At 46.8% G+C, this 20296-nt stretch overlaps 1 protein-coding gene across 1 annotated transcript in view; it reads left to right on the top strand.

Moving 5' to 3' along the window:
- The first annotated feature begins 4825 nt into the window (after positions 1-4825).
- LOC144728653 (basal cell adhesion molecule-like) overlaps positions 4826-20296 on the top strand; it is a 67887-nt gene continuing 52416 nt past the window's right edge. Inside the window, exon 1 of the mRNA XM_078608227.1 lies at positions 4826-5682. Within this exon, the coding sequence (XP_078464353.1) occupies positions 5631-5682 (52 nt within the window). The 5' untranslated portion in view covers positions 4826-5630. The remainder of the gene's footprint in view (positions 5683-20296) is intronic.

The raw sequence follows: 20296 nt of genomic DNA, 5'->3' as shown, positions 1-20296 counted from the left end.
GAGAAATCATGTCTGCTCTTCCCTGTCTCTTTTCCTGATCTTACACTGCATGACGCTCTGTTTAATAACGCTCACTTTGCGAGTCATAGAAGCTTTATGTGTGATTGCCTGAAACAAGATGTGAATTGTAATTTTATTTCAGGCTTCAGAGCAATCTCTCTGCCATGAAGCGTGTGAACATCTTACGCATATAATTTATTTTCTTTTCAGGACAGTGTTACTGTTGGCGAACGGGCTTGAGTGTGAGTTATTTGTGCTTTATGCACCACTAGCAATGCGGTATCACAGAAGATGTTTAATTGGCGACTTGCTTCAGGAGACCCAGCCCAGCCATGGCGTGCATTGAAAGCCCCCTCTGTTAGCCGTGCATTGTAGAAAGCTCTTCAGCACCAGGGCGCCCATAATTCACTCTCGCTCCGCCTTTCATTCAATTCACGAGAACCGCACTTTCTGCAGCACAAAAGTCGAGACGCCTGCTAACAGAGATTCCAGTGGGGAAATGTTGTTGACCTACTGGCGAATACAATTTTGCACATCCATACTTCACCACACTGATGGGAGGAATCGAGGTTTGTTCGTCAGGTTCATCACGCAGCAGTGCTAACCAATGCACCGCCGCTTCAACTCTTTCGTGCCTTATAAGGGCGGTTCTTTTGTTAGAATTGGTAATTACAAGTGCTTCGTTGCAACAAGCAGAGTTCGGAACCCCGCATACATCTCGCCTTAGTTCTTTTTAAATTAGGATTTTAAGAATATATTCGGGTTATATAAATATAGAGTACAATAATATAGGATTATTATAGACGGTGTGCACTTTATATTCTAGTGGTAGTGCCTTACACAGATAATCACGACTCCAACCCAGCCTTTGCAGCATTCAGGACAACATCGAGTGAGAAATGAACCTGGGTAATGTGCTGAACGTTTAAGTGAACGTCGCTTGACAATGTGAATGTTGCGAAAGTTAATAATATCGGATTGCATTTTTTTGCTGAATCAGGGTTAACTAAATTGCTTTCATTTTTTCAATTTATAGTTGGCAAAACAAGTCTCATAATATTCTACTTCGGAACAGCTAATCCAGTCAGCATACTGGCAGGACATTATTAATGTACTTTCAAAAATAATTAAAAATAATCTCCATATATATAAAAGGCAAAGTTATGAATATGTGTCTGTTCAAAATGTACTTCCCGACATGCAACAAACCGCAAATTTGCCATGTGGGTACTTTCCAGACTGTACACCATGCAAAAATTATAAAAATACACTTTGGTATATTTTTTTTGGGTGGGGGGGGGGAGCTCAATAATGCCTATATTTTTTGCACGGCAAGTGAGCTGTGACGTCACTTCTGTCATGTGACCCGCACATGTGGAAGCGTAATGCATTGTAGTGTAGTGGTTAGCGCACCGCGCTACGAACCCGGCGACCCGAGTTCGATTCCCGCTCACGGCCACCACCGGTGACGATTATTTCAACCGCTCCTGGGTCTCTCCTAGGTCGACTCAGCCTCAAACAAGTAACTGCTGTGATGTGTGTGAGCATCGCCACAGGGGGGACAAAGGCGGCCGGGCGTGGTGAATCCAAGTCCCGGGCGAAGCCGGGTAGTAAAGCTCGTGATAATATAAATGTTACTTTCTTAAAAGTAAAGTTACTTTCTAAAGTCACACTGGTCTACCAGTATGCAGTAGGTTTTTTTATTCGTTTCACGAGTGAGTTAAAGATTTTAAATCATTACCGTATTCTCTTGATTATAGGATGCACTTTTTTTTTCCTCTGTACTCTAAATAAAGAGTTGGGATTGCGTCTTTATATCTATACGTCTACTAGGGTTGTACATTTGTATTGACTGACACAGCGCAGACATTCGGCAGCGTCTTACTTTAGGTCAACAATTTCTGCTATCGTACACACATCGTCCTATTGTTGTCGATAACAATGCTGATGCTACTGTGGTCGTGTGTATGTAATGAAAACACGTGCACGTGGGGAGCGGTGGTGCAGCGGTTAGCGCACTGTGCGACGAACCCAGCGACCCGAGTTCGATACCCAGCGACCCGAGTTCGATTCCCGCTCACGGCCATTATATGAACTGGTCCCCGGGCTTACTTTAGGTCGACTTAGCCTCGAATAGATACCCGGTGCGATGTGTAAACATCGTAACTAGACAAAGGCGACCAGGCATCGTGCTGGACACCCACTTGCAGCACTTGCCCCAACAGTCTGCTAAAGGCTATACGGGGGAGCTTTGTATGCAATGATGTACATACACACGGAGAGCGGTGGTGCAGTGGTTAGCACAATGTGCTCAGACCTCATCACCATGGATAACTTTAGTGGCGATTAATATCAGTCGCCGTCCATAAATGACGTCACGCACCTAGGTGGGGGGGGGGGGTCAGACATTTGTAACGATGTGTGACGAGGGGGGGGGGGGTGAGAAATGTGACGTCACATCAAAATGCGCAACTTGAAATAAATATAGACAACACGTTCTACTTAAATTTTGATTTAAAGCTTTCGTGGCTGTAGGGATTCATATGCTTGGTTCTTTCGGTAAAGTCACGTAGAAGGGAAACAAAATAATAAAAATATAAAACAATAAAATTCTCACGTTTTTTGCTGTGTTTTTCACACCTGATGACGATTGCCTGCGTTGCAGTCGAAACTTCGTGAGAATTTTATTTTTATATTTTTATTATTTTATTGTTTACCTTCTACGTGACTTTACCGAAAGAACCAAGAATACGTTCTACTTAATTAAATATACTTTTTAACAAATGTTTTCTTGTACAACATCAAAGTGCAGCTTTGTGATGTCATATTTGAGGGGGGGGGAGGGGTGGTCTGAGTTTTTGTGACGCCGTGTGACGTCATTTATGGACGGCCCCTCAGAACCGGCCCGAGCTCACCCCTAGGTCTCACTCGGGCGTTCACAACGGCACTGGGGGAGACAGGGCTGTATGGGCATGGTTCTGGCCACAGAATCTCCGTGGTTACGTTCTTTTCAACTTAATAGGTGCTCGCAAAAGAGCGCTTGCCTCAAAAAGCCCACGAGATTCAATGAACAATTTGGTGAGGCAGCACAAAACAGCAGAACACTCGGGCAATGATCCCCATATACGATTAGAGCATTGTCTTCTGTAAGTCGGTATGCACAGCGGTGAGCAACCGCTGTGAAGAAAGGCTTTGTCAACTTTCGGGTTTATTGTCAAACTCCACAGGAGACGAATGTCTTGGTTCACCAGCAATGCGCAGAGTAAGTGTTGATTGAAGGATTAAACCCAATCAACATCCCGACCGTAATTATTATTGGTATTCGGCATTCACGTTGACGTGTTGCTGAGTTGTTTTCGGGACGTTCGACCATGGCACACGCTGTAGGTTACACCAATCGCAGGGCTTATCCTCCAAACCTACTAAGCCCTGCAATTATCTGCTCACGTCATTGCTGGCAGGGTATTTGGTCTACTCTTCCACGATAGCCAGACGTCTTGGTGAGCGGAGCTATTATGGTGTTGTACAGAACTCGCTTCTGGGTTGTTGTTTTTCATGTGTCCATTGACTTCACTTCCACGCGGGCAGGGGGGGTTCCAAATTAGAACCAGCGAAGTCCACGGCATCATCTCGACACACTCGACGGAAACTCTCTCTATACCAGGGTAGTCGAAAACCAAAATAACAAGAAAAGCCAATTTTGTTGGAATTCCGTGAGAAATGAAAAAAAAACTCAATATTTCAAGAGACGCGGTACTAATGCGCCGTGTGGTGAACACGAGCCAGCGGTAAGTCCTTAATACGTTCTTAATAAATAACGCCACGAAACAGTCATTAAAGAGCCGTAGGATTCCCCGCCGTACACGAACTCACTTGACGTTGCTGTGGAAGATGAAGGGTAAAGGCCACGCACGGTGCAGATGGAAGCAGAAACGCCTTCCCGTGTCCACATACAGAAAGCCGATCAACATTTAGCGATCAGCAGCGGAGAGAGCATGCCATCGAGACAGAAAGAGGAACCGCGCACGATCACATCATTCAGAACCAAACACAAAAGCAAGTGGGCTTTGGGCAGCACATGCCACGTCGCTGTATTCAACCGTGCTCGTCGAATGTGCTGACAGGGATTGATGGACGATGTGGTCAAGAATAATAACGGAGTGGCAGCCCAAGGAATGGAACGCGTCTGAGCGGACCGTCCCGCCGAGGAGATGGAGCAATGAATTCACTTCGCTTGCAGGTGGTCATGGGCGTTTGAGGTGCTCGCTAATAGCACTTGCCCCCAAAAGTCTGTCAAGGCTATACGGGGGATCTTTGTCTTTATTTTGTACATAGCAGGGTCGTGGAAGGTGGCGACGGCGGTTTGAGGAGGTCTTCATCCAGCAGTGGATTGACTTCGACTATTGCTGCTGCTGATGCTGAATTTCAGCATTCTTTGTTTAAAATTCCTGACTCTGCTGTTGGGTCCCCGAAGGTAGAGACTCGCTCAAACTAATGCTGCTTTTGATCACAATGACAATATTGGTCTGGAAAGCCAATAGGCTGATGGTCTCGCCACAAACATTTGTTATTTATACGCGGACGCCGAGAACAAAAGGAGTTGTGCCTCTGTTTGCTTTGTAGCTTATAGAGTGAGTCAGTGCCTATAGCCGGTATCTCTTATCAGGTGACGCACACGGTGGGGGTAGGGCAACGGTGGTGGTGGTGGTGGTGGGGAGCAGAGGGGAGGGAGGAGAGTGGGAAGGAGAGGAGGGAGGGAGAGAGAGAGAGGGGAGGAGGGAGAGAGAAAGGGAGGGAGGGAGGGAGGGGGGAGGGAGAGGAGGGAGAGAGACACAAAGACTCCCCACCACAGGCGCGCACATTCGGACTTGGGGCTGCTCGCGTGCTTCTCACTCCGGAGCCCGCACGGAGAGATTGCGCGCACAACTCACACGGGGTGTACAACCCCAGAGAGAGAGGGAGAGAGAGGGAGAGAAAACACAAGCAGTTGTAGTATATATATCACTGTTCTGTTTATCGACGCTCTTTGTGTTTTTTTTTTGTTTATTAACAACAACAAAAACAATTTTTTTAAACTGTTGGATTTTGTTATTTTCTAGTGGTTATTATTTGTAGTTTCTTTTTTAATCAAGCAAAGGGGATATTTACAACAGACTACGACGGCTCAGTTTGTGCACGAGAACAGGTTTCTCCAGTGGCTATTTACACTAGCTGCTGCAGTAGGCAGGCGGTACGATCATTACACACGGTTCGAGCGGCGCTCCCTTTGCACGCCAGAGATCGTGCCGCGCTGCTCCAGTTGCGAGGAATAAAAAGACGGCGATAGAACACCCGGTGGTGACTTCGGTAGCATCAGGCAGACTGAAGAACCGAGAGAACAACATCGCCGCACCGACTCGATAAAGAAGACGAGCGATCTCAAACAGGAGGAGCTTGCGCGCTTGCGCCGCCGAGATTTGAACTTTATTGAAGTCTTCGCGAGAGAAACCGGGGAGAGCGCTCCTCATCCTCATACCTCGTGCCACCTGCTTTCGGGTGAGCAAGGGTGGCATTATAATCATCATCAGCAGCAGCAGCAGCGGCAAGCACTGAGCATCAGCAGCAAGCAGCAAGAACGTGCCACCAACATCATGTTCCCGCAGTATTTAACGGTGCTGCTTCTCACCTGCATCGCCTTCCAAGGTAACAATCGTCACGTACATCATCCGGCATCGGCAGCACATCATCTCGCGCAACATCATCCTCGTTGTCATTCAATCGTCAATGACTGTCATGCAGCCCTCGTCGGCATGTCAATCATCATGATCAGTAGAAGCGTCCGTCAGCACCATCGTATATAATCCGTAGTAGCAGCAGCAGGTTCCAACATCGTGATCATCAGCAGCAGCATTCAACCAGTCGTAGCGTTGTTAGTAGTAAGTAGCAATAGCATGAGCAGCAATAGCTGACACCATAACCAGCATCATCAGCAGCGGTATGGGCAATCGTGATGATCAGCATTTATATGTGACTGGCGCACGTGGAATGAAACACGGTTATTCTTTACGAGTCCAAAATGCAATTGTGCATCATCACTGTCGGTGTTGGCAACAGTGCCATCGCTGTCATCACAAGCACGACACACAACACCCCGCGTGCAAAAGCATCAACGACACACAGATCTTAACATACAGCATTGATTCAAGTGCTGTTCTCAAACACCTATTAGCGTCTACAGCACAAGCCTCGGTGGCCAGCACCACGTCTCCCGCGTGCTCATGTTTACACACCGCACCAGGTACTCATTTGAGGCCGAGTCGATCTAGGGGGGTGGTGGAGGGCCAGCTACGGTTCAAATGTTCGCTATTGTTAGTGGTCTCGAGAGCTGGAATCGCACTCGGGTCGCAGGGTTTAAACGCAGTGCGCTAACGCTAACCGCTGCGCCACCCCTCCACACGAGCAAGGCCATCATCACAAGCATCAGCGAGCTCACTTATGTGCGCCTATTAATCATCGTCCGTCAGAATCAACACGATCGATTATTCAGTCAATCAATGCCAACGTTGCATGCCGTGTTCTGTCTACTGCTGGACAACCGACTTTCTCACTTTGGCCTAACCGCCTCCGACCTCGTGAACGTACTTCAAACAATACCTTGCACATTGTATACTGTTCGCGTGATCATTATTACAATAACTGAATAACGAAAATTATCTACATATTTAATATACGTGTACGTGTAGGAGACCCAAATGGACTAACACCTACAGTAACCTCCCACCACAGTCGTGGTAGTGATGACTGCGCAACGTATGAAACAATATGTGTTGTCAATTGCACTTAGTGCAGTCTTGTAAATACGAGCATAGCACGTGTGATATATCCATTATTGAATCGACCGGAGTTCTACACTATGCGCATTGCATCGCATTGTATCAGCCAAATTGCACGCACGAGTGTGTTGTGCAGTCGCTGGACTGTGCATATTGGCGCGGTTACATCGGCGGAGCTCCGTTCGTGAATCCAGGGGATTGGATGGATGGAGAGGGTTCTTCAAAGGGGGGAAATCTTGTGTAACATTCACGAATTCATTGGCTGCGTGCGAGGGAGCCAGCCCACTGTGAAACGTGTGATACGCGTTCCTTTAGCGCCCTCTCAAGGGCAGATGTCCTCACCTGTACGAGTGCAGATTGCAGGCAGAACTAAGTCCCGTCTCGACACAGGTGTACAAAATGTGTTTCGTATGTGTGTATGTTGAACTTCTTTCGCGCCCTACGTAGTTAACCGTGCTAATGGGAGGTGCGGAGTGAATAGCCAACAAACTAAACACAACAAGTCGTTCTGAAGAAATTCGTTTGGGGGGAGGGGGGGGGGGTTCAATCTCGATTTAAAAGTGTACAGCTCCAGTCGCCTCGCAAACATCGGAAGGAGGAGCGTTCCAGACGGCCGCTGAAGCGCATCTGAACGCGCGCGATGCAGGGAGAGACCGTCTTTGGTTCGACACCTCTTTTAGGCCATCAGTGACCGGTCTATTGGATTTTCAGACCATGTATTATTATTATTATCATCATCAAGCAGCAAGCGTTCGCTTAAGCACGCAATATTCTGTACCGGGGCCCCAACCTTCTGGGCCTCAGCAGTTCGTGACAATTGTTGAACCAATTCCTCCTGCTGATCAAGCTGCTCGTGCAGGGCTCTGGGAACTCTTTAAGGACTTGCTTCGTGACGTTATGTATGAAGGGCCCTCCCGTACTCACATTAATTGAAAAAATGTTGTAATATTGAGGCGGGTGGGGTATTTTTTTGGACTTGTTACAAATTCCAGAGAGAAAAAAATACGTCTCTTGTTATTATGGTCGCTTGTTATTTTGGTTACGGATGTTCCCGTTCAATGCAAAACTAAAAAGCAATACCGTACCCACTGCAGGGGAGGAAGATACGTGGTGGCTGTTTACGAATTCAGATATTTCTCCTCTGCCCCGGCAAGAATATCGTATCGCACTTAATGACTGAGATGCCGCCATCATCTTATTTTATTTTTTGCTACGGATGCATTCGATATGCCCAACGGTTTCAATCGAACAATATCATCATGCAGAGGTCTCCCTTGCTTGCAGAAGACACATTATCTATTGCATTGTGTATTTCCTTGCCGAGTAGACACATCGTATTCGTGTTTATTTTTGTAGGCCCTCAGCTGTTTGTAAAGGAAACTTACATAATACCTAGTGCCATAACCACACTACTTACTACTCAGCATCAAGTGCACTCGCTGCGCCGTGTATAGTGAAGCGATACGTTGACTGTGTGTCGTAGAGAGTGGACAGACTTTGTTTAAGACACCTAGACGAGGTGTCAATTTCGCGTGGGGGATTTACGAAAAAACAATTGCAGGCATAGATATCGGGCACTTGATGAAGAAGAAAAAAATCGGTACGGATCTAACAAATGTGCCAAAAATATATATATAAAGTCTGCGAAATGTCCAAACGTAATTATGACGTTTGTGTAGAGAAACCAAAAGTCACCGTGGTGCTCGCCTATTCACGGGGCTTTTCTAAGGAGTCCCGAGGTGACCATGAGCAGTTTGAGTTCTCACTCAGCCATCAGGGGCAGCAGCAGCAGCTGGGTGTGGCTTGGAGACGCGACGTGGTCGTGCACTCACAGTTAGGGTGTCGTCACAGGGTGTCGTCACGTGGTGTAGTCACGGGGTGTCGTCACAGGGTGTGGTCACGAGGTGTAGTCACGGGGCGTCGTCGCGTGGTGTAGTCACGGGGTGTAGTCACGGTTGTGACGTCGTCGCAGTGATTTGCTGCTCAAATGAGCATCGAGGCAGTGTTCATCTCGAGGTTCCTAGCCCTGAGTGAGTGGTGGAAATTCCCTATTTCTATGACGGGGCAGGGCGGGGAGGGCGAGTCTATGCATAGCGCGGCCATTATTTACCCTCCCCACACGAAGTGGTCGTCGTTTTATCGATCTCCCTCCCCCCCCCCCAAAACGGATGATGGGCTGAGTCAACCCCCAACCAGGATTTGAACTCGCAACCTGCTGATTGCATGTTGCCATCTGTCCCGGATGTTGCTGTGGAGTGCATTTGCAGTTTTCAATACCAACGTGGAGTTTTTTGTTATTCTCAAGAGGAGATAAAAACATGATGTGTTTGTTATGGGGCACACCATTTTCATCATAATAGAGAGCGATTTTGTATTCTGCTTGAAAATGAGTTCCCAATTACATTTGTACAGTCGGAGGCAAACTCAACTCTCACCGGGAGACATCCCACTTGCCGATGCAGCGGCGCACAGGCACAAACGAGAGCTCCTAAATACGCCGGCTTGTACAATAATGAAATGTTGAGGTGATGCCCTGCCATGTCTTGCTCACGCCACTGCTGGCAGAACAGCCTCCAGTCGGACGTCTTGGAAGGGGTGGGCATGGCCGTACGTCAACCCAGAAATTTGATAAATCTGCCCACTCTCTCAACCGGTGGTCTCGGGATCGCCGGTTGTCCAGTTCGCGAACCATTACAGCACAGCGGCACCCCGTATCGTTATCAATAGCACGCTTCCCGCTTAATGTATCGTGGTGTAAGGTTCATACTGCTTTACTGGACACATTGTATGCGTCTTGTTTTACCACGGGAGGCCATTTAAGATTGCACTGGAGACTCTCAGCGCGCAGGGATATTAAACCGGGATCCCCGTTGAATAAACGGCAATTTCAAAGAAAAATATCTAAGCGTATTCCGAAATTGGGCTCGATGTCGTTGACACGGAGACCTTTGTGAGGCCAACAATTGTGTGGACTCCCTTGTTGTAGGAAAATTCCACGCAGGGCATTTGGATTTTTTTTGGACGCGTGAAATAAATCAGGCCCCCCTCCCCTTACCATTAAACATTGTCGACTGAAATTCTCAACAACAAAAAAAGATGTTAACAATTTATATTCTAGAAAGTTGCAATAATGTAAGGTTCCAGTAATTCAATTGTATCAAGGTTTTCTGCTGATGAGCATTTTTTTTATTTTGCTCTGCAATCGTTGAATCCAGCCAGGTGGCTCAGCGATGGTGGCGAGCGGTTCGCAATCGCAATGTGCGGGTTCAAATCCTAGTTGTGGGTTAACTCAGCTCATCGTATCTCTCCAGGGTCGATACACCGAGCACCAGCTTTTGTGGCGAAGTCAACAGCGGTTTTCCTACGGATAGACGCACGCCGTCATAGCAATGTGGAATGACTCGCATTGGCTCAAGGCTGAGCAGGAAATCACTTAGATTTGTTTTTTTTACACATACCATTGAGTGTGTCTTTTACCTCTTGGTAAACTCACAATTTGGGTTTCTTATTGACGTGGGCGGCATGGTGGACATGCCCGCGTAGTTTGAAAGCGCCCAGATACGGGCAGGGCAGCATTTTTCACGTCAGGTTTGGAGCGCTGTGCCTTCGTGGTTATTTACGGACCAGCGCGCACGAGCTCTTTTCTTATTTATTGCCCTTTTGACGGTTCATCGCAGCGCTCGGTGACCGTCTGATGCCAGCTACATATAGCATGGGGTCGTTCGTAAAGAGTCGATTGATGCCACGAGGTGAATGTAAACGAGACGCTCGGAATTGACATCATTGTTTGGCCAGAGAGTGAAATAAAGCCAGCGTCGTGGACAGGGAACACGGCCAGCGCCCACATGGCGCGTTGAAACAGCTTTCCTGAGACAAAAAAAAATGAAATTGATTTAACGTGGAGCCATGCCTCCTTGTCGGAGGTGCACAATTCAGATTTACGCTGCGCGGCTGTTTCAAGAGATTTACGTTTGTAAGAGGAGCACACTTTCCATTCGTGTTTACGTTGAGTTCACAGACGTTTACGTTACCGAATGCGCAGTCAGTCCTACACACGTCTCGGGTTATGATTTAACGATGCCTTTCAAACAAGTTAAGGTTCAGAAGAAACTTAAAAGTGTTTTTCTGTGGCTTGTTTCCCATAGTTTTGGGGTAAGTAGATGCAGTGCTGTATGTGCTCATGTACGACCCATTTGTCAATCCACTATTGGATGAATGCCTCCCCACATACTTCGCCATGCTGGTGAGTGCACATTGGTGAAGGTGGGGAGCATAGATGTGGGAGCAGAGTACGACAATTTGTTTTTGCTGCATTAGCCTCTGCTGTCCACAACGTAGCCCCCGCAGCAGCCTATAGCACCTGTTTTAGGCATGGTGTCTACCCATCCAAGCAGTATCTAGGCTCTAATCCACTTAGCTACTGAGTTTTGACAGGATCGGGCATAGGACTGTATCGTTGTGATATTTATGCGTACAGGTAGGGCCCACACATATATTGACTTGTTTTGTGTGGCGGTGAATCACAGTTGAACAACCTCTATGACCAATCTAACCTGGGGAGAACTTAACATAAGCAAATCTCTGGATGAGACACCGATTGTCGAAACTGGCCCGAGTTTATCTTTCACGTAATTGAACCAACGCTGCAGATAAGATGCACGCCCAGAAAGCTCCGTGGCCAATGGGCTGTGTTAATAATACTTCGACTTGTTTCATGTGGAGAAACAACTATGGGATGGAAGCATTATTTATATCGTAATCTACTTAGTTTGTTCAAAGTTAATGGACAGCGGATTTGCTCTAAATGGTTTCAGCGTTTGCTGCGTCTCTTGAAAGGGCTGGTGAATGTATCCGCTGGGAGTAAGGATGCTACGATTGAGGAATGGGGATTATCCTCTGTATTGGGTGGGGCCTAATGCATTCCTTTCATAGGGAGATGCATTACAAGCCGTGCTACATTTCCATTGTACACCCAAGCTGCGTCTGTGCTATTGTTCATGCGTAGCCCTTTTGTCATTCAACTGCTGGATGGGCCTGCCCATGCCCTTGCGGGCCACAAGGGTTATTTGATAATTATAAGTCACCTATGCTGGTCTTATGGGTTGATGAATGCGGGAACGTAGACATGAAAGCAACACGTAGGGCTGCCACCTTTTCCATCGTAGACCAAACCCGGATATGCTTCTCTGTAACCACTGGATGTGTTTTCAAAACTGCAGTTCTACTCAAATAAAGTCCCAACACGATACCGATACCAGATCTGAGTACAAATCAGTTCCTGCCACCCGAACACAGATGCCAATTCCCAGACTGATTGGGTCAAACCCGGACAGGTGGCAACCCTAGGAAGCATAGAAGTGCAGTCCAACAATACAGTGCTTCACAGCCCGCAACAAAGCCCTGCAGCCACCGACCATGATAATCTGGTATGTTCAATGGTCTCCCGTCCAAGCACTATCCAGGCTTCACTCTGCTTGGCTTCTGAGAACTGGGGGAGATCCAGTGTATTTATGGGTTATTTTTTCATTGCCTATCTGTACTACATTATATCTCCACAAAATATGCATGTAACATGTCCATTTTAACACGTAGGCTTTCGCTACCAATATCATTCATAATAGAGTTTTTTTAGGGTTAGGTCGCGTAAATATATAAATGTGCCGTTTAAACCCGCCACCACCCGACACAGCCAACTAGTAAGGGTTGTCACGTAAACAGAACGTGGCCAATTCGTCACTAGTACAGCACACCAGTGTGTTGGAGAGCCAAGCCACAACATTTATAATCTGAGTACGACGTTTCGCCAGTAATTACAACTAGCCTCAGTAAATGCTGTGGCTTGGCTCTCCAACACACCGGTCTGCTGTACTAGTGACGAATTGGCCACGTTCTGTTTACGTGACAACCCTTACTAGTTGCCTGTGTCGTGTGGTGGCGGGTTTTAACGACACATTTATATATTTACGCGATCTAACCCAAAAACCTCTATTTTGAATAACATGTCCATGTTCACTTTCGCATGCAACTTCCGATACAAGTCAGATCGGCAACTAGCCCTGAATAAACTTGGTTCTCAAGCATTAGCCGGTTAATTCCATAAGCCCAGTTAACATTGATTGCACAAATAAAAGGCACCTCCTAGAATTAAAGCAAAAATCAGTTGACCAACATTTACTTGAGGTCAGGAATGCGGGAAGGTGCACCCCGTCGTGTGCAGATTAAAATCCCAACCACGCCTTGAAAGAATAAAATCGATGAACCTCGATAAATTAGACATACGTTTGTTGTCCTTCCCCCGCACCTCCCATTAGCATGGTTGGCTCCTTACGGTGCGAAAGAAGTTCAACATACATACACATGCGCAATGGACGGTGACATGGTCTTCTCTTGTTGCCGAGGTTCGTGGTTCGAATCAGGAAGGCGGCCGTGGTTATTTCTGCCGGTGTAATAGCCGCAAAGCACATGCCGTCTGCTTCACAGTCAAAGTTGTAGACCCTGCGACGTCACGCGAAACGAGTCGGCCGTTATGTGCCAGCGCCTCGGTTCCAAATTTGTCAAATTCACAAAATGTCCCGCGAATTACTCAATTGAGATGAAACGCACTCATTGTCGCCCCACCAACTGGCACATTAATGCCCACTCGCAGGCCAGGTGCCGAGTCTCCTAATGCTGCACAAGGATGGCTTCCACTGGGGGTGCCCGTTCAACATTTGAGATGCGATGTGACCCAAGTCTCTTGTTGCTTGCAAAGTTATCTGAGACACCCCAGCATAATGGAGAGCACACTTTCGAAAGTAAAAAAATCAGGATCGTTATCATTATCTGTACAACAGTTTGATTAAATCTGCTTCTGTTAACTGTTCTCAAATACACGGGTGGTAAGCGTAGATTTTTTTTAGAGTTCTGAAAGGAATTTCATTTTTGCCTCACAAACTTTTGATTTCAATCACAGATGCTGATCCACGGGCCCAAAGGTAAAAACATGACAAGCAGTGAGCGGCAAACATCTCCATTAAAGTTGTAATAGATAAGAGTTAATACTTTTTATCAAAATCTAGCAAGGTTATACGAACCCATGAAAGGAGTCGATTGTGCAGATTGCTCAAATGAAATAAAATTTGATATTTCTTCTTTCATTTTTTTAAGATTTGTCAAGCATCAATCATTGTAGCACAATTGACACGCAGTTTGCACCTTGACATAATGGGATTTTTAGACCTGACGTTTAGAGTTGCTCCAAAAAATGAATTCTGCCAGGAATGACGGGGGCCCTTTTAGAGGCCCAGATGAACGTCAATGAAACGCGTGGAATCATTATGATTTAGGTCGCCGCTACGCGCAATGCATATAACTCTGAGAATTGAAGCCTCGAAAAGGCGGATGGCAGCTGCGCTACCATACAGCATTGGCTGGCAGCAACGTCTGGAGTAATTAATGGGTTAAGTAAGTGCGGTGAGCGTGGTTATTAAACATTTAAGGGAAAGTTTTGCTCCTGAAAAAAAAAAGTTGACATTTTGCGAGAGCAAACGGATCTTGATCCTTTTTTTTGGTTCGTCATTTTGCTTCGCACGTGGTGTGGCTGTCTGTGTGCCCGCGCTCGTTTTGTGAGCGAGTCGCCGCGCTGTCTGCGGCGAGCAGAAGTGCAACTTCACAGAGCCGGCAGCACATGTGGCACAAAAGGGGCCACGTCCTGTTGAGCTTCGACAAAGAGTGGCAGGTGCAGCGTTGGGTTAACTTTTCATACGGCCACTGTGGCGTGTGAACGATAGGGTCAATTGAGAAGATGGCGGACACACACCAGTGCACTTTATTATCACTAATGTTGAAGATAAGTCCAGTGAAATGGAATACCGCACTGTGTTTCATTCTGTACCCTGAGCAGCCTGAATTTTGGCGTGGTCCGATTTTTGGCCCACAAAAGCGTTGAGCGCAAAAAAAACAAAAGAGAGCAGCTCCAAGTCGAATCGAGTCATAACGTTGAACTACTGTCCTACCGTACGTAGCCAACCGTGACAATCGGAAGGTGTGCAAGTGTGGAAAGGCTTTTTTTTTATTTTGCAATGAACTTGCAAATAGGTAATCCTTGCAGATGGAAAAGGAGTTTTGTGGAGAGGGGAGCAGGGGGGGGAGTGGTGCATTCACTGCCGACTTGTGCCAAAACGTGCCGTTTGATTTTTCAACCGACTCCCAGTTTGACAGATCTCCCTCCCTTTGTGCCGTCTTGCGGCCTCCTCGCACAGAGCACACCTGCTGTGCCCAGAGCACCACGGAGCCGCGTGCGGGGGCCCCGCTTTTAGGCGAGGGCGGGAAGAAAATTCAAAGGGGAGGTTTTCTAATGTGGGGGGGAGGGGATGGGCGAGTCCGCGCGTCTGAAAGGAGGCTTCACAAGCTCGGTCTGTTGCGACTCGCCCACACGGAACAAACGGCCATTTGATCAGGACACAAAGCGGACACTGACGTACAATAGCACAGGACTCTGCTCCTGAACGTGTGATCCCAACAGAAGCCGTTTTAGAACCCGGCGCAAGCGTAAATTAGGCCCTTGGCATGAAGCCGGTCCCCGGAATGTCACCTGTCTGGCAAAGCCCCTGCCAAACATTAAGATCACGTTTTTCCTGCCATAAAATATCGCGTGGGCCTGAGCGCGTGTGTGTGTCTTTCCTAACGCACGCAATTTAGGCGACGCGTTTGGCTCAGAACCATAAACAAAGATACAGTACAGTGTTGTTTTTTTTGTCATGGCCAGGTCAGGTTGGTCTGGAACAAGTCCGTCAAGCACCGTGACCCTGGTTTGAATGCCGCTTCGGAAGGTGGCCGGCCACGTAGCTCAGAGTTTTCAGAGTGCTGAGCGTGGCACCAATGAAATCCTGGGTTCGAATTTAGGTAGCGACCTATTGGCTAAAATTGGGTTCTCAAGTTCAGTGAGTTAATGGTCTCCGAATGATTAAAACCCTTGGCATTAAATTTTGATCTGCGCTTAATTCGGCTAAAATGCAGCCCTAAGAATGATAATATCGGTCGACCGTCATGTGATCATCCTCACTCTCATATGCAGAAAGAGTGAGAAGTCCAATCTTCTGCCGTGTGGATCATAGACCACTTGAAACGATCTCAGATCTAGCTCTGTGATTTCCACTTCCGTGGGCCATTCTCCACTACAAAGGGTGGTGGGACTGCTCTGCGAGAGATCCGTCGGGGTACTTTGTCTTGTGACATGTCAAGAGCAGCACAGCCGGGGGGGGGGATGGGGGGGTGGGGGGGTGAAATAGTTATACACACAAGTACAACTCAGGTGGCCTCAGCAGAAGCTATGGTCAATGTTTTACAAACTTACAGCAAGCACTGTTGCTCCTCCGGCACTGCTTGTTTTGGACTTAGTGTGTCATCAGTCATCCATGAATTGCCAAGCAGCAGCAGCAGTAAACAACCGGTCCCAACTCATCAAATAACAATTTTACGGATTTGTCACAATTGCAAGATGATGCATGCCAAAGTTATGTGCAGTGTCAATCAAGTTGTATCCATGTTATCACACACCCCTTAGCCGATTATTAGATACACCCACACAACTTTTGCTTCATATGACCGGCGGGGAAAAAGTGTGTGTGAAAAATAATCCAGAGGATAGCGGAGTACATCTGGGATGTTCTGTACTCGGATACAGCTGAATTGTCAAGTCTCCCTTCGTTGGCTTTGGGTGTCTGTGCAGGTGCAGGTTTCCCTTACTTTGTGCGGTGAAATTCGTTCCAATAAAAGGGCACAACAAAGCAATATCTGCGTGAGACGGCTGCCTGCCGAGCAGTGCGTACAGTACACACGCACGCACTATTTTTTCCACCTCCAACAGCATAGCCGTATATAAACGAATTAAAAGCGCGCATAGCGAATTTTGGGTAGAAATCCGTTGAGCCGCGTGTATACGCAAAATCGCACAAAAACGAAACCCGCATTAAAGCGAGGAAATCCCGCATTGTCAAATTTTTTTTTTGCATTAAATTGGAGGGAACAAATTGGGTAAATTTTATTTTCGGCCTTAAACTGAATATTTGATGACCTGCAAGTTTGCAACACAGTGAGCAAGTCCTTGTGGTTACCGAAGGGGTTCTCTTCCGCAAATAAGCAGCTGTGTGTGCTCGTGGAACAAGTATGATGTCCTTTATTAAACGTGTTTACTACAAAACTGTTCACCGCGCCGGTCAGCAATGTTGCATTTTATTCACGTCAAATAGATAGCTTAGGTTATGATTTCCATGGCCTTTCATAAGCACACTAATCACGTGACCCAAAGGTCGGCAAGAGCAAGGGTTGGGTGTGCTTCGCGTTTTGCATCCATGAATGTGGACAAAGACGTTTAATTTCATCCAAGCCGTTAAGTTCTTCACTATAACCTTCACAACCCAGGCTCCGCTCTGATGTCTATCAGTAGAGGGGGGGGGTTGGAATAATAATATATTTTTATACACATATATAGTAATTTTAATAAAACGCGTTTGATTATAATTTGTGTTTCTGATGCAAGACCTTTACCGGTTTCGGTTACTCCCCACGCTTATAATGAGGTTTTTTGAACTTTGAGTGAGATCTAAAGAAAAGTCACTTTCCCATGGAACACGCGGCTCCGTCTTGATGTACGCGACCAGAGAAGGCAGATGTTTCCACTGAGTGGAATCTAAAGAGGGTGGCGATTGTTGCATCTTGAACGTGAAGATGCCAAGACACCAAAACCAGTTAAAAAAAATATTATCTGTTTTGCTTTCAACAAAATATCTGAAAATGAATTTGAGCCTTGTTTTTTTCTCACACCGGCTTGATGTCACTTCATGCCACATTTTTTCCTGTTATCTTGAAAGTCGGCACAGCAAAAACGGAGTGGTGCGGGGGCCCAGAGGCTATCGTCAATTTTTTTGGTTTCAGGAAATGGAGATTTACAAAGGTTTGAATCAACCTCCAGCAATACTCAGCAACATCACAGAGCTCTTTCGCAGTCAGCTGCACAACAAGACTGCTGCAGAATGAGATGGTGTGTAGTTTAGATAAATGTTTGGGGTTTTTTTTGGCTCCCCCTGTCCTAAACCAGATTCTTACATCACAGTGGTTTGACCACTTCAGATCTGTGAACTCTTTGACCTCGAGGCATACAATGTCCCAGTGTGAATGGCCATTATGGGGCCAAGGATGCATTGTAGTTAGTGGTGTACTGGGAAGCTAATTTCACGCGCAAACCCCCGCTGTGGGGGACCACTTTCACGTGTAAATTACAAGGGCGTTTTCTGTTTAAGGCTTTCACAGCTGTACTGATTCACATTGAGTTCAAGGGGATTGAATAAAGGAGCATGCATCAATTGATCAAGAGATGACTTAAAATAAAAAACATACAGTATTGTACCATACTAACGTTGCTCGTTTTAGAAAACGTGATCATGAAAAAAAAACAGCAAAATGTAAAATACCCAACGATGAATATTTACGAGTGAAAGGCCACGCCGCTCACCACGGGGCCTACGGTTTAATTTCATGTCGGTTGCCGCGGTTCGGGCCGCACAATAATTCCATTTGAACTTTAAATTGCCGGTCAATAACGGCATCCATTGTCAGAGTGACGCCCGTTTGGGGACGAGGGTAAAGCAAGGCTCAGCAGGCAGCTTTGTAGCTCCGCTACTGCATTGAGCCGTGTCAAAAGTGCTCGTCACACCTCCATTGAGCCTCGCGCTGACGCAATTGATCGGTTAAGCCAATTAATCGACTCGCACTCGTAATCAAACTTCTTTCTTTTCGTCGCTTACTCGAGCACCTTAAAAAAAATTGCTGCCCGGTTCCGACATCCTGCCTCTCGAAGGCAGGGAAAACCCTCAACAAGCCACGCCCGACGTGATGCAACCGATGATGCCCCTTTTACATCATCATCATCATCCATTGTCAATCCACAGCTTGATGAAGACCTGCCCAAGCCACCTCTCACTATCCTGCCACTCCATTATTTTGCTTGACCATCGGCCATCATCCCATTCTGTTGATGTCATCTCGGGGTGCCACGTTTGTGAGATGTTAACTACCTCGCCTGGTATGCATGAGGTCGTGGGTTTGACCTCGAACCTGACGGCTGTATATATGGAGTTTGCATGTTCTCCCCGTGGTCGCGTGGATTTTTCTCTAGATCCTCCGCGGCTTTCCCTCCAGATTTAGAAACGTGCGTTTAGACTATTTGGCCGCTATATATTTCCGCGTGATAAGCCACTTCGTTGAGCTATCATTTGTGGCCAGGTCGCTTCTGAAAAAAGAGCTATAGACCTCAGTGGGCCTAAGCTTGTAAAATAGAAATAGTCTCCTGCTCGAGCCCGTCAATACGACATGTCCGATAAGGAAATCTCACGAAAAGCTTTAATCGCCAAGAGCTCGGACCCCAAATGTTGTGGCAGACAATAGACTCGATCGCTTTAACGAATCCCGAAGAAGATCGCGCGAGTCCCTGCCATAGGCAGCTTGACGTGATGCAAATTGCTGTTAAATGCAACCGGACATTCAGATAGCAGACTTTAGCGTGAAGCACATTTATTGACATGTTTTGTTCGAGTACCACGGGCCACTTTGATGCTCATTCGCATTACTTATCTCCACCGCAACAACTGCCTGCGGAGCGGAGTACAGAGAGATAACAAAAAAACTGCAAATTGCTTGCAGGCGCGCATCGTGGTTTGGTTCTAGCCCATTTTCGGACAATTTATGAATCTGTTAATCTCTTTCATAAAGCAGCCCTTTCATATGAAATGACTGCACGGGTTGAGTTTAACGATAAATTGTCTGGTATGAACGGGAGTGCACACATTTGAAAATCTTTTGATTTGCGGCTCGCTGAGTGACCTCCTTGTCCTGTATACAGAGAGCTTCTGCACACGAGCCCTTTTGAACGTCACTAATATTTACAGCGAATGCAGGGCGCCAGCAGATTGTTGTTTGTTGTTATTGTTGTGAGCCTGTAACTTCCCACTGTTGGGCAAATGCCCCCCCCCCACTCCCTCCCATCTGCTACTTCCTCAGCTGCTCCTGTGCGGTCTTGGACTCCAGACTCTTGTGATGTCGCCTTGCTGCCACCATCTCTTCCGCCGATTATTTTCTCTCTCGGTGTCTCCGCTCCGTCGTTAATTCGGTCTCTCATCTCTCGTCAGCTCTTCACACGGCGCGTCCTGCCCATTTCCTCGTGAATTTGTGTTTGACAAGATTATCTGTGACCCCTCTCATTGTCCTTGCTTCTTCTTTTTGTTAACCCATCTCGTCGGCTTACTCCTTGTCACACTTATGTCCATCATTCTTCGGCAGGCCTGTCGCTTTTTCGCTCGTGTCTTGGTTAACGACCGCTTCTGTGATCCAATGCCAATATACACATATTCCAAGCTAGCAGACAGTAGACATTGCTAGTTGCTAGTATTACTACATGTGTGTGTACCACAGCTGCAACAATGCTTCGGTTAATATTGATTATAATGCTC

This window comes from Lampetra planeri, chromosome 29, assembly GCF_965212315.1.
Source record: "Lampetra planeri chromosome 29, kcLamPlan1.2.h2, whole genome shotgun sequence".
Classification (NCBI taxonomy): Eukaryota; Metazoa; Chordata; class Hyperoartia; order Petromyzontiformes; family Petromyzontidae; genus Lampetra; species Lampetra planeri.
The sequence above is the reverse complement of the archived record's forward strand: the minus strand, read 5'-3'. Positions and strand labels throughout refer to the sequence as shown.